The sequence below is a fragment of the Microcebus murinus genome, chromosome 15, assembly GCF_040939455.1.
Source record: "Microcebus murinus isolate Inina chromosome 15, M.murinus_Inina_mat1.0, whole genome shotgun sequence".
Classification (NCBI taxonomy): Eukaryota; Metazoa; Chordata; class Mammalia; order Primates; family Cheirogaleidae; genus Microcebus; species Microcebus murinus.
In genome coordinates, this window is record NC_134118.1 from 61,991,424 (window position 1) to 62,007,084 (window position 15,661).

The window sequence follows — 15,661 nt, forward strand, 5'->3', positions numbered from 1 at the left end:
AGTCTCTCTTGACGTTTAAAGGTTGCTTTTACGTTTCTGAAATTCCTTAAGTTCTGCTGATACATTTTAGATGTGTTGGTTTTAAAAAATATTTTTATATGATGCATATATATTTTTTCTTCTAGAAAAATTAGAAAATAACTCCAGGAAGAAAATAAAATTCACTCATCCCTATAATCCACCATTTTTCATGTATATCCTTTTCTCTCCCCCCCCCAAACAAAATGGAATTGTCATTTATTTTTAAAAATCGAATTATTACATGTTACATCATAAAATTCAGGCAGGAACTCATAACCTACTAAAGGATTTATTTGGTTCTATGTAAGAGATAGTTATAAAATAAATGGAAAATAATTTTTAAAGTAACTAGTTGTTAAAATACTATGTTTTCTTTCTCTCCCTGCTGGTCCAGGGAATAAATTACTCTTTTATTTAACTATCTTTCCCATAAGACCCCATTTTACTCTTGTTCATTTCTTTAGCACCTTGTACTTGGCATGTGGTAGGAACTCATTCTGTGTTTGTTGAATAAATTAAAGTAGTAGCAGGTGTAAATCAATGATGCCAGGTTCCAGATTAATTTCTAACAAGATCCAAGCCTCTACAAACAACATTAAAACCTTGTATATGAAGAGGATTTTATAGGGTACAGTTTTCAAAAATCTGTTACTTTAGTTTTGAGGACTAGATTAAAAAGTCACCAAGATTTCTTTTCTAAAGAAGAAAACCCAATTCCTTGAAATGTCAATTTTGATCTGCCACAAAACTTTTATAACTGGTTTACAATTTAGAACTCTGGATCTGTCAACTACCACCCAGTGCTTTAAAGATAATAGCAACGACTGTTCACAACTCAGTTACAATATGCCTTATACCTAGGATGTTTCGTTTAATGCAGATTTAGCCTTTGCATTGTAATATATAAAGATGATATGCTAAATACGGTAACTTTGTGAATAAAGAATAATGTTGGATTCTTTTCATTTTTTATCCTTTTTTCTTTTTTATACTAAAAGGACTTAGTCACGTGGGGAGTCTTGAACTTTGTACAAGGATCTGTTTGCAATGCCTTGAGTTGAGTTTATAATTTATGTCATTCTTTTCACCGTGGACAAGTGCTGGTGGTAAACTTTGGTTGATATGTTGATTTTTTTTCCCACTGGCAGTCATGGATTTATGAAGATCACCTACACAGGCTTATAGGCAAGAAAGCAGGACTTGAGATTCTTCTGACAGGGCTGTTGAATCCCAGTTCTGCCACCCCCCCAAGAATAGCACATTGGTGGTTATAAGTGTGGGCTCTGGAACTAGTCAGCCAGGTTTAGGGTTCTGGCTTCTCTGCTGCTAAAATTGGGTAGCTTAGAACAACTCACTTAACTTTTGAGGCTTAAACAAGTTACTAGATGTAAAGCACCAAGATGGCTAACTGGTGAGGCAACTCACTAATTACTTCATTGGTTCAATTATTACTGCTATGGTGAAGAGTAAATAACTTTAGATCAGTGACTTTTCTGCTCTAAGCCTCTGCTTTTGAATATGGAAAATGGGGAAAGACCAGGTTGATTGTGAAGATTAAATGATATGGCATATTATAAAGCGTTTGCCAAGTGTGCATCAAGTATATATAAGGTGGGGGAAGTAATCAACACTGACATTGTAAATTTTTCTAAAATCTAAAACAAACTGCTAGAAATACTGCCATTGATATGTAAAATACATTCTCTGTATTTTAATGCCTCCAAAGTCTGGCTGTCTTATGTATGTATTTTATCCAGTTAATAGGTATTCAAATGATAACTTTTGATACCCACAGATGATCCTCCCTAAAAAGAGAGCTTATACATAAAAGCCCTCATTAACAATATTAATGATTCTGATGTAGAAATCAGAACTTGGAATCATTCCTCAACAAAGCGTGAAAACGTGGTTTAGCAGAGCTTGCCCTGAGAATGACTCTCTGCAAAGCTAACGAAATCCCTAGGCTTGCAACGTGATGCTTAAAATCTGATTATGAACTTAATTAATGAAAGTTTTAGTAAGTTTGCAAGTCAGAAAGCTTCCTCAGCTAATTTTAAAGTTTTTGCAACAATTTTAATTGAAAGAGTTGATACATATGTATTTTAATTAAAATGATTTAAAAGGCAATCTAAATTACAAAAAACCAGAGAGACAGTTGCTACATAAAGAGCTTTTCCTTTAATCGTTAACTTATAACCTAACTCTAGGAATTATTATTATAGAATTTTATAGACCTAAAACTTTCTCAGTAGTTACATGTCTAAATACTTATAAATGTTAATTATTAAAACTGTAAGAATATCCATTGTTATACATCTACCCAGATTAAATGAAACAGAAATACTTGGAAGTGAAAGGATATCTAAGATATAGAGGGAAATATTAAACAAGGTTTAATTAAACAAGGTTCTACTAGCAAAACTTTTAAAGAACTGCTGGTACTATTTGATGTTTTGTGTGCATTTTAAATCCATTGTTATAAAAATTTACAGATTAAAAAATATTTTAATTTACGGGATTGATTGTATTGTCCACTCATTACTTTATTTATTCCAGACCTTTTTTTTCTACACATATAATTGTGTGTGTGATTTTTCCTCCAAACTACACTAAACAAAGCTGAGATCATATTTTATGTGCTTTTATGCAGATTTATATTTTCACCTACTTTGCATATCACTGACATTCTTCTATATAATTAATACACACATCTTTTTAAAGCTGCATATGTACCACCATATATTAAAACAGTCCCTTTTCTCTCCAGATAAAATGGAGGCTTCTTTAAACCAGATTCCCAAGTGCTGGGAAAATAGCAAAACCAATTTTTTCCATCTGGCCACTACATTTTTGCATTCCATTCAAGCCAGAACTTCTGGTGAAATTTGTTCTCTGTGTTCAGTTGTCCCTTAAGCTTCCCTCCAATTAAAGGACAGCCAAAGACTCCGAAACATTTAGCATGATTATCCAGAGCCAGACTTTTTGGGATTGAATCCCAGTTCTCTACTAATGAACTGTGTGACTTTGGATAAGTTGCTTACAATGTCTCAGTTTCTTCATCTGTGAAATAGGGTATGATTGTATTACCTACTTCTCAGGGTTGCTGTAAGGAATAATGAGTTGATATATATTAATAAGAAGTGATTAAAATAGTGTCTGGTATATCAATAGTGCTGTAGATGCATGTGCCGCTGTGTCATACTGTCATTGTCATTATTGGTTCATTGAGTTTGCTCTGGTCCTGAATTACAAATGGCTTCCACCAAAATGACACTCATCGCAAGTCATTACTTTTGAAAGATTGGGTCATGGTAATCAGTAGCATGGTTTCATTTAAATTGTAGACATATCAACTATACTTGATTTACTCTGTTTTTACCTGAAAAAGGGCAGAGAGATATCTGTGACTAGCAGTTTGTTTGGCTAATGAGGGATGCTGCCTGTTTGACTTAACTATTTTGACTTATTTCTTATTATCAAAAGCATGGAATATTTACCTTATTCATGTGTTCTCAAGCAATTAAAATTTTAATTTTTCATACACATATATACACACAAATAGAACAGTCTGTTTCTAAAAATATTAGAATTTGTTTTTATTCTTTTTCTGCAGAATAAACTGCTAAACATTAGTCTTTACATTTTCCTTATGTTTTATGACTGCCAACACCAGTGAATTAAATAGTAATTTCTTGTTTACTTCCGGTGAAAAGAAAGTGTAAAATTTTAATTTTACTGTGGAAAGCATTTTTTCTGTCATTCCCTGATAAAGTGGATTGAATTTAGAATCTTAAATGCCTTCAACTTCACAGACACATCCTTTTTCATTTCTTACTCTATTTTGGGCAACAGTAATACAGCTTTGCCAACTAATGGCAGAAGCAGAACATTAAGTGTATATTTACGTTTTTTTTTTTTTTTTAAGTACACACATGAACTATTGTACTAATATTTCTAAAAGAATTCAAGGGTTTTGATTTATTAGATAATACTGCATGTCAAGTGGTATAGCTTTTTTTAAAGAGGGGTTAAATTTCAGGAATTTTGCTTTTTATATTAAGAAACTCATTTTGCAACTTTTCTCTTGTACATTAGGCAAAACAAGTAATAATTTTTTCATAATTTACAGTACATTTAAAAGTTAACATGCAGGCCGGGCGCTGTGGCTCACGCCTGTAATCCTAGCTCTTGGGAGGCCGAGGCGGGCGGATTGCTCAAGGTCAGGAGTTCAAAACCAGCCTGAGCAAGAGCGAGACCCCGTCTCTACTATAAATAGAAAGAAATTAATTGGCCAACTGATATATATATATAAAAATTAGCCGGGCATGGTGGCGCATGCCTGTAGTCCCAGTTACCCGGGAGGCTGAGGCAGAAGGATCACTCGAGCCCAGGAGTTTGAGGTTGCTGTGAGCTAGGCTGACGCCACGGCACTCACTCTAGCCTGGGCAACAAAGCGAGACTCTGTCTCAAAAAAAAAAAAAAAAAAAAAAAAGTTAACATGCAGACAGATACTTAAACCTTTAGCTTTAACATAAAAGGTTTCTTATATACACATTAGAATCTCTCAAGATATCATCAGGATATGGAAATATTAATAACATAAATGAGATAAGATTTATTTTTTTACAGAAGGAAAGAAACATTAATCTATATATTATAAGCTCTGATAGACAGGCCTTTAAAAAAATTTAAATAGATTTATAGAAAAATTGAGCAGAAAGTACAAAGTTCCCATAGAACTCCCTACCCTACCCCATATAGTTTCTCCTATTGTTGACGTCTTACACTGGTATAGTACAGATGCTAACAATCGAAGAAACAGTGCTGATACATTCTCATTAACTAAAGTCCCCTGTTTATTTAGATTTCCTTAGTTCTTGCCTAATGTACCTTCTTTTGTCCAGAACGCCACATTATTATTACATTTAGCCGTCATGTCTCCTTAGGCTCCTCTTGGCCGTGACTGTTTCTCAGAATTTCCTTATTTTTAATAAATATCCCTTTTCAACACCTGCTGATGAAGCATCCACTATTTCCCAGGCCTTGAGCCAAACAGATCACAAATCTTTGCCCCTTAACAAATTTGCATTCTAATAGGGAGCTTAGTCTACTTTTAAAATTTAATTTTAAGGAATTAATGTCTCTGAGCAGATTAATATTTAATATGAAAATTCTGAGGCTTCTGATTTTTCCACAATTAGCAGAAAATATTGAATAACTGTTTATAGATTAATTTCAGATTGAGTATGCAATATGTGGATGGTATCCCTGCTCTTTTCAAGTTAATATTGTTTTTATATTTAGGAAAACGCTTATTTCCAAAAGAGGTATTCTGGACGTGGAATTGGAGAAAAGATCAGTCAGCTTGTTTTTGCCTAGAAGGAAAATATCACCAAAATTTATATTTCACATTTAAGTTTTCCTTGTAATTGACCAAAGCAGATTCATACAATTACTGTCTTAAGCAGTTATATAAAAAAATTTTTTAAAAAAATGTGTGTGACATGGTACATCAGAAAGGAGGGTTGGGCTTGCAAATGTATGTTGCCGGGTTGTTGCTGATTACAAGTATTGAGTTGGAGTAGCTGAAGAACCAGAAACAATAAGGTTTTGTTGAAAGCTTTGGCATGAAGGCTTGATAGGGGGCCAAGGTCTGTTAAAGAAAGAAAATAGGAAAATTCCAGGAAGAAAGGTGTTCCATGTGGCCATGGAAATTTGAATCAGTTAAGTTATTTTTGGCAGAGATATTATCTATACCTTTATTTTGCCTTAAAGATTACTATGTCGAAACAGTCTTGCTCCATCTGTGTCAGTGGAGGGAATGCTGGCCTTTCCTATTCAGGGACAGTATTCACTAGCAGCAACATAGCCATCAGTGGTGGGTAGTAGAATTAGTTGTTCTTGGAAACCTTTACTTACTTTTGGAACCATCTATTTGAGCAACCCAAATCCTTTGAATAATCAGGCTATGGGAAAAGAACATCAGTACCTGTTTAATTAAATATTTGGACATTAATGAACAAACATATCCTTAAATTTTGCTGTGAGCTACACTTTCAACTACATTGGTCAAGCTCTTTTAGAAATTACATGGTTTTTTTCCCCCTTAGGTCTAGTTCTTCCACTGTATGCATATTTAAAATCAGTTTCCATAGTGACATCTGGTGGTGGTTTTGAAATTCTGGAGACTATGCTTGGAATGATAAATATTTTTGCTTAATAGCTCCAAATTTCCGGCTTCCTTCAAACTTTTCAGATTATTAACAACTTTTCCTGAAAATGTCTTCATTGTATTCTCAAGACTGGAAACCTAGGCATTTATTATTTCTGTAATGCTTCATTAAAATAAAGGGATGGTTCCTAATAGCACTGCGGAGTGGGACATGTAACAAGCTTCTCTAAACTTGTCTTCTCTGCCCAGAATGTGCGCCATAGCATCACACAGCAGCGTCACTGCTTGGTCTCACTGCCTGTGCGTTGTAGCCTCCTGACACAAATGGGGGTGGTGTTTTCTTGGCATCCCTCTCACCTGGCGCATCTGGGCTACTACCATGCCCCCTTTTGCAGCCCAGGTTCCCATATCTGCTGGTTGCATCCTATTATTGCCATTTCAGAAAGTGAAAGAGGAACAGAAAGGAGGACAGAGGTGGCAGAGAAGGAAAGGAGCTGAGGGAGGGGAGAGAGTGAAAACAGAGGGAGGCCATAGCGGATGAGTATGGGGTGGATTGGATGTACATGTCTACGCACGCACACACACACACACACACACACAAGATGAGGTCTTGTTTTGAGTATATGTTAAAGACAAATGTCTGTAAAAACTTTAGTTTTTTCTGGTTTCTTATTTTTTTTCTCCAGGAAGAGTGAGTTTATCACGCACTGTACAAAACGTAATTATCCAAAGGTGATTGGTAGACAATTCTGGATTAAGAGAAATAGGAGTGGGGATAGAGCTTTGAGAAGGAAGACAGTTGTTTGATTCACATCCAGTGATGGCTGTGGCTAGGAGTTTTTACTTTTATTTTTGTTTTTCTTTGTTAAAAGTACTAATTAGAAGTCTTATTAATGGAAATTTGAAAATTTGTTTCTCTTTATGGGATTAAGATAACTGTTAAAGTTACAGAAATCAATTTGTGATCCATAAATACCAGTCGTGGCTTTAGGAAGGATTAGTAAAAGAAGGATGCTGAAGTATAGGGATAAGGATCATAGTGGCTTAGAGAATAAGCACTGCTTCTGGTCAGACTTCCAGATAGCTGGTGTGTTGGTCACCTCAGAAGCCAGGACACCTTTAAAGGATGGCTTCAATCCTGATGACCCCTGGTTAAGGAGGTACCTTACTCTAGATGCTAAACTTTCTTTTGCTTCCTAAAGTTGGACAAATCATTTCAGCTTTCTTTAACAACAAGGATGTAGCACTGGAGAATTTCCAAGGGGTTCCCAGTCTAGTTCTTAATTCTGAGATGACCAAAGCTAGATCTCTACTACTGGTCTGTCTTTGTAGATTACCCCGGACACTTACCTAGCCTTTCCCACACCTTCTTCCTGCACCGCATTCAAGATGGGAAGCTTGAGGCTTTGACCAGTGATCTCAGGCTAGTGCGATTTGCCCACTTGAGAAGTTTGTCTTGCAACTGAGAAGACAACAAAATAGCCCTGCATACCTATGGCTTCTTTCCACCCACTTTATGTATACGTGACAGTTTTCAGCAGTTAATAGAGTAATGCTTAGGTACCCTGACGCTCTGTGACCAGTCTTCAGACCCTCTTCTCTCTCCTTCATGACAGGCACCCTTATTTCAGCATTTGAAAACTCCTGGAAGTTGACTGTTATGGTAATAGCCCAGTAATCGCCCAGCTGTACCCTTGGTGCTGGGGAGTGTCTGATGGTGGCGCAGTGGGTCAGGGCACAGCCTGCTGGGGGACCCTGAGTGCTGGAGGCAGAGCCTCCTGTTCAGACCTGGGTCTCGCTGCTTAACTCTTGACCAAGGCCATGTTTCTTAACCACTCTAAGGCTTAAACAAGTTTCTTGATTTATTCAAGCTTCTCCTTCCTCATATGTAACACAGGATGAAATTCATACAACTGCTTTGTTCTTTAAATGATTTAATGCACGTAAATCATGTAGTGAAGTGATTTGGTGCGCAGTGAGCACTTGTTGACGTTCTCGTGAAGAATGCGCGGATAGGGGTTAGAAGAGATGATTCAGTGTGCCCTCCTTTCCCTTTGGCCCCTGAAATTCTCTTTATTTTATAGTTCTCTATAAATTGTATTAAATAATTTTTGTCTTTTACAAGGCTATAATGATTAAAATACATCGAAACGTGAATACCTTAGCAGTCACCATATGGTATTATAAAAGTACACCACACCGTTCATGAATTCATGAAATAGTAACATCTGACACATTAATATTTACTATTTTAATTCCTAATACAATTCTGATTTTCTGCCATATTTAAATAGAGCTACTTTATTTTCTCAATTTTCATTGTAGCTAACTAATATCCGGAGATTAGCAGGATGGGAAACTTCCCTCCTGACTGTGGCTAGGGGGCACGGAAGGGAGGATGTGGTGCTGTCCGCATGCCCAGGTGGTAGGGAGAGAGGGACAGTGCCCAGCAGAAGACATCTCACAGTCATGCGTGCAGTCTGGACACTTACGGACCAGACTAGAAATAGAACATGATGCATGCAAACTAATAGCTGTTTTTATCTGTGATTGTAAACCTCCTAAGATATTTCCATTTTATATTTCTTTTTTCCCTTTTACCTTGAGACTAGAGAAAGCTACTGTGTATGAATGAATACTAACATATGGAACAAATGGATGAAATATGAAGTTTGACTTACCTTTTCTGAGTTACCGCATTAAGTTTTGTGTACTCCACTTTTGTCATACAAACTGTAGGACTGATGAGGAATTTTGCTGGCACTGAAATCAGAGACTTGTGGTGTCTAAATTCCAGCTCTGCCGTTTACTATGACCTAGAGCAGGCGTCCTCAAACTACGGCCCATATGCCACATGCCGCCTGCCTAGGACATTTATCCGGCCCGCCGGGTGTTTTTGCCACCGCTGCCTGTCCTGCTTAGCAGCCCACTCGTGCCGGGCCCACAGTGCGCATGTGTGGAATGTGCGCGGCACTCTCCAACAGTCTGAGGGACAGTGAACTGGCCCCCTGTTTAAAAAGTTTGAGGACCCCTGACCTAGAGAAAGCTCCTGATCTCTCTAAATTTTGAGTTTTTTCATCAGTGAAACGGAGATAATAGGCACCACCTATGTAGGCAGGTTGGATATAAAGATTAAATAAGATAATGCATGTAAGACACTTATCATAGTGTGTGGAATGTAGTAAACATTGAGCAAATTGTTTCTAAATGCCTGTACATCACATTTAGGCACACATTTTTAAACAGTGAATGCCAGCATGAATTATGTGAGGATTAGAACTCCAAAGAGGTGAATAAAGGCACCATGTACCTGTCTTCTTAAAATTTACTAATAAAACTTCACCTGTCAAACAAATGTTATTGCATTTTGTTGAAGTTGTAGAACACAGAGGAACATGTACATTGGTTTTATGAATATGTAATCCTCCTAAAGAGAACATTCTGTTACTCCCTTACTTCCTTGTATCTATCAGTGGATGGGTGTGATGAATTAGAGAAATGGCGAACAGTTATTCTTTCAGACCACAAACAGATAGGATTTTACTATTTTAGCAAATGGATTGGAGTATGCTTAGATTATGTTTGGGTCAGAGAAAAAAAGAAATGTGTTTGACTTTATCTTCAGTTGTCTGTTGTATGAAGTGAGTATTAGCTTCTTTTTATTTAGTTATGAGGCTTTGTTCCATATTTCTAGAAGTTGTATTATAGATCCTTTTTGAGGGTTCAGTGAGACTTAATGCTGCAATAATAAGTAATGATGCTTCTGAATGGCAATAGACATTCATTTTATGATAGTTTATTTCACATTTTGTTACTTGGTTACATTTTTAATTTTTAAGTTATAAGCCTTTTGGGGAGTGTTAGATATGATATCTTCCACTTAAAATAATTGAGTTTTCCTGATATTAACAACTTAAAATAAGCAAATATTTAAATTTAGGTCATGATCAAAAATATGAAATATATATTTATTTTTGTTTGAGAAAAATAATTTCATTTCTGAGTATAGAAGAAATTGCTTTTGTTATTTTTCTCATAGTATTTTGCATGGAATGGGAAACTTTAGTGATTCTAAAGTTGTACAAGTTCCGAAGTCCAACCTGGACCATGGTGTTGAACACAAAAAGTATCATTAGCTCAGAATGATCAGTCCATGAGCAAAAGGGCAATGATGTATTTTGGGAGCCAAAGGGCAAGATTACACCATGATTAAAAAGGTTAGATTTGCTGAAAAGAAATGGATATTTCCACTTTTAATCACCCTGAGAGAAGGTCAGTCCTGGGATTAAGTACGGTTTTGACTGGTTTTAGTGGCTGGGCCAACAATTAGATGCTCTAACCCTCTTCATAATCATGTAATTTCATTTCTTGCTAGTTGACTTAATAAGAAATGTGTCCCAGTTTGGGTCCCAATTGAAGACTCTTTTGTACCTACTGCAGTTAATATATTTTTGCATTTCATTCATCTATTTAATAAGTAACTATTGCGCTTTGTGTAAGGTGCTAGGGATACTGGTATTTGAGAATGCAGTGACTTCTGCCCTTTTGGAGTTGATAGCGTAATAGGAGAATTTATATTTTTATAGCACACTGGTTATATTTCCCTTTTAGGCGATGAAACTGAAGGGAACTGAGCAGTCCATTATTCTGGAGTTTGAAAGGCTATATTCTCTTTCCTCCTCCACTGTGAGAAGGGGTGTGCGTATAGACTAACCTGTCTTGAGTGTTGCTCTAGCCTCCCTCCTTCCACAGTGGCAGTGCTGGGTCACAGGAACGCTAGACAGCAGGGCCTCAGATCTGGGCCATGGCTTTGGTGTTGTCCCTGGCTTCCTGATTAGCTGCTTGGAAAGTCAGCAAATCTCAACCAATCATAAATTTCACCTTTGGACAAATGAAGTATTGGACCATTAGATAAGCCCATCCTGCTGGCTTATTTTGAGATTTAAGTGAGATAATATTTTTAAAGTGCTCCAACTAGTGCCTAACATCTAATTCTGATAATAACAGATACTTTTATAGCCTGTATTATGAGCCAAGTGTTGTTCTAGTTATTATATATGTGTATTTGTTCATTTGGTCAACCTATGGAGGACAGTTCATACCTCCATTTTGTAGGAGAGGAAACGGGCACAGCAGGGCTAGATAACTTGCTCAAGGTCATGCAACCAGTAAGTGGCACACAAGCCCTCAGTAAGTCAGCGTTATTATCATTAGGCTGGCACTTTCTCAGAGTAGCAGTGTTTTTCTTTGTTGTTGTTGCTGACATGCTGCCTGACGGTTTTCTTCTTTTTTCTCTCTAGGTGTCATAGAGACTTCTGATCGACTGGACCGTGAGTCGACCTCCCATTATTGGCTAACAGTCTACGCGAGTGATCAGGGTGTTGTGCCTCTTTCATCATTTATAGAGATCTACATAGAGGTTGAGGATGTCAATGACAATGCGCCACAGACATCAGAGCCTGTGTATTATCCAGAAATAATGGAAAATTCTCCCAAGGATGTATCTGTGGTCCAAATTGAGGCATTTGATCCAGATTCTAGCTCTAATGACAAGCTGATGTACAAAATTACAAGTGGAAATCCTCAAGGATTCTTTTCAATACATCCTAAAACAGGTGTGTGTTAATACTGTTATATTCATGCTTATACTCTCCTATGTGGGAACAATTAAGAATTAGCATTTATCTTTTGCATACATTCGTTCTTGATAAATTATTTTCCTTTCGAGTTATTCAAAACAAGTCTTTATTTTCAGATGAAAATTTAGTCCAAATGTGTGGAGTTTTTTTTCTTTTGAGTTTGCTTTTAAAATCTATTTTATGATTTTGCTCGTTAGTAGAGTTTCACTTCCAGGTAAAAATGCAAATATTGTTATTTTAGTAATAGCTCCTAAATTAGGGATATAGTTTAAATTTACAGCGGATTGTACTGCTGCTAAGCATTTGAATTTTCTTAACTCAGCTTTTTGTAAAGAATACCAAAAGAGTTTATTTTACAATTCCGTAGTTTTTTAAATGTTCTTTTAAATTTTTCCCATAGAGCAGCTCTATCTCTCTGCAGGTGGTAGGGGGTGGGGGCGAAACGGTTTTTGCGTTGGCCGTGGTTCCTTTCTTAAACTGATAGCTCCATGTTTTTTCTCCTAACTTTTTCCTCTTCTCAATGTTGTAACCCCCTGCTTCCAAGAAGATAGCTCTGTGACCCCAAACTCTTCTTCCAAAATCCATATAAACTTCTAATCTTGGCTTTCTTACATTTGACAGTGTGTTATTTTTTGGTTCTCAGTTCTCTTGTATTATTTCACCAAAATATGATATTAAATGGAGCTATAATTTTGTTAATGAAAGCTTAGCCCTCATTTGTGCTGTAAACACTTCCCATGTGGAGTATAGTACACTCTGATTTATTCATCAGAGTTAAAGTTTCAACCACCATCCGACATTGAGAAGACAGCTTATTTGTAGGAAAATAAAACTGTTTGTCGGATAGATTACTGGCCTTAGACAAAGATGTTGTGCAGTTATTCAATAATTGTTGTAGAATCTAATAGAAAATTCTGAAGAGGGAGATTTGTTTAGTACTTTATGGAACTTGATCATGTCTTTGCTTATTACGTTTTTCCTTATTCTAGGGTGGTAATTGGTCTGTTCAGTTACTGGAATATCTATTTAATAAGTCAGAGAAATAATACACAAAAACCAAAATTGAGGAAGCATCTTCAGCTTCTTTGCAAGTCTTTGCTATCCTTTTTGTTGTGTCATTCTTATTTCCTAATTTCTTTTATTGAATTTAAAAGAAAGCAATTCTTAAAGTGGAAAGAAGCTTGAGTTTAAGATCTGTATAGCAAATGCTTATAGAAGGATAGAGATCATGTATGTATGTAATATTTTGTTTTTCGAAAAGGATGTTAAAATGTTAGTTTTTAAACCTCTTGTAAGCATATTTCAACCTGACCTTTATAAAGACTTTCTTGATTGTTAAAAGTAAAACGTAAGTTTAAGATTTATTTTGAATATATTAGTATTTGCTTTTCACTTTGAGACAATTACTCTACCTTTGGGCAAATTCTGGTGAGTTCCTCTGATGAAGAAAGAAAGGGTGTTGGATTTAGAAAACTGGTAATTGATTATTAAGATTGAGCCTTAAACACGTTTATATAGGAGAGAAATTTATAGGAGCTGAGAATTTTTTCTTTTGGATGCCTTATGGGAAGAGTGCAGGACCCTGCGCCCAAGAAAAGAGGCTGGAATTAAGACAAGAACCTGCAAAACTTAAAAAGCTTCTGTAAATGATTAATGGAAGACTTGTTTTAGCATATGGTTGTGAAGTGTTTTTACTGCACAAGTGTTAACTAGGTTCACCCACCGTTTTGTGAAATAAAGCAAAAGAGAGCTAAGAACTAAGAGCTGAAAGATTATAAGGCATTGTCAGATGTAAAATAAGAAAGAAGTTTACATGAATTTTGGAGGAGGATTTCGAAATCCACAAAGTATGCCTTTCTGGTGGTGGACAGGCCTTGATAGAGAAATCTAGAAGTAAAAGCCTTGGGGTGGTATGAATGTGAGGGGAGAAAACAAAAAACTACTCAAAAGAGTTTTTCTCTGATTCTTTTCCTAAACTACAAAAGTCATCAGCACAGAAAATTTCTGTGACCAAATGTGTAGGGGTTTTCCCCACATACCAAGTAGTGGACACCAGCTGGGTGTCCTACAATTCAATTCTGAGCTATCTACCTGGAGGTAGCCTCAGATCCCACAGGTAGATACTTGGTCCCATGAGACTGCCCCCCCCCTCCAGACACCAGGCACAAGTCTGGGCCTCTGCACCTTCTGATTGGCTCCAAGTTGGGTTTCCTATGACTCCCTCTTGGGGTCTGATTAATTTGTTAGAATAGCTCCCAGAACTCAGGGGAACACTCTAGTTTACTGATTTATTACAAAGGGTATTTTAGAGGGTACAAAAAATCAGATCGAGAGGTATATAGGGTAAGGGTCCCTAGTGCAGGGGCTTACATCCCTGAGGAGTTGAAGTGCACCATGTGGGTGAGTTCTTATTCGTCCTCCCGGAAGCTCTCCAGACCCTGTCCTCTTGGGCCTTTTTATGGAGGCTGCATTGCATAGACATGATTGACAACCACGTCAAAATGTGATTGGACAAAAAGGATATGCTCTAATACTAATAGACTGAGTGGGGAAACCCAGCAAGGCCTGTCTGTTCAGATGCTGCTTGGCCTCTCTGCAGCATTCCTTCCTCCAGGGTAGGGATAGGACCCCTGGTAGAACGAGGGTCTTATGACCGGGAATCAGATTAGAGTCCTGCCTTAGGCAGGTGAAAGGAGGGCAGGAGAAGGTCAGAGAGAGAAAGATTCTGTTTCCTCTAAGGCCTGCTTCTGAGGCCCAAAGTGCCCGACATTACAGCAAAAGACTAACAAGGGTTGTGGGAGGGATGAGCCAGGAGCCGTGGTTGGAAACCTGTGTATATATGTATGTCATAATATCACAGGTGGTAATTCAAGAACATAATATTATGTATTATGTCTGTATTAATATTGTTGGCTGAATTAGATTTAAAAAATGTTTTTGTTTTTCTTACGTCTTCTGTCTTTTAGATTAAAATAAATTCTCTGTGAAGAGATGGGGGGGCAAGCAGTAAATATCCTTTTGAATGTCTGAGCAAACAGTGTAGTTCTGGGCATAATATATATGTGAGGAGAAGGAAGAGAAAGAAACTTTAAAGCAGTTACATGGATTGGAGCTGTGGCTCCCCCTGGGGCCTCTGTGGCATCTGATGGCATCATCGTGGCTGTGGTCTGACAGCGCCTAGAGAAGATGTCTGCAGGGACTTCCTCACTCTTCCTTATCTTTAGCAATAATAAATCCGCTCCAGGAGCCCACAGCTAGCTCCCAGGCCTGGCTGCAAGGCACGTGCATCTGCTGCCAGGACAGCAGGAGAAAATTCATTAGGGTGTCCAAAGAGGTTTTCTTTTTTGGCAAGTCAAAGGCAGATAATAGTGGAGCATAACTGCAGTTAGTACACAGGAGTATTTGTTGTGAAGCATTTTATAAACTGAATGGTTAATAAAAAGTCTAATCATTCCACAAATCACCTAAAGTCTCTACAGATCAAGAAATAACCATGCGTTAGCATGGGCATTATTAAAGAACATGGTAAATGTAGCTTCACAAGATCTGTTTCTAGATGATTCTTTTCCCCCAACACAGTAGAAAATTTGGGGGTGATCCTCATAGCTCGCAGTGTACACGCCTCATCTTCCTCACAGTTTGTAAAGCAGACTGATGTTTAACAGGTAGGCGAGCACTTTGGGGGGGGGGCTTGATTGTGGAAGTGCTCGTGATTTGCTGACCCATCACACCGCCTGGAGACCCTAAATCATGTTACTTGATAATTAATGGCTAAGTGAGAAAATCACCGGGCTGGAAGTTGAGAGATGTGAGCTATAGTGAGGCTTTA

At 37.2% G+C, this 15,661-nt stretch overlaps 1 protein-coding gene across 9 annotated transcripts in view; it reads left to right on the forward strand.

The window, feature by feature from the left end:
* The window catches only part of FAT1 (FAT atypical cadherin 1), a 122,000-nt gene that overhangs the window by 45,920 nt on the left and 60,419 nt on the right, over positions 1 to 15,661 (forward strand). For all 9 annotated transcript variants that reach the window (XR_012923260.1, XR_012923259.1, XM_076010648.1 and 6 more), the window contains exon 3: positions 11,494 to 11,808. Coding sequence is in view for 7 of the 9 variants with exons in the window: in XM_076010648.1 (XP_075866763.1) it covers positions 11,494 to 11,808 (315 nt within the window). In the remaining 2 variants the exon portion in view is untranslated. The remainder of the gene's footprint in view (positions 1 to 11,493; positions 11,809 to 15,661) is intronic.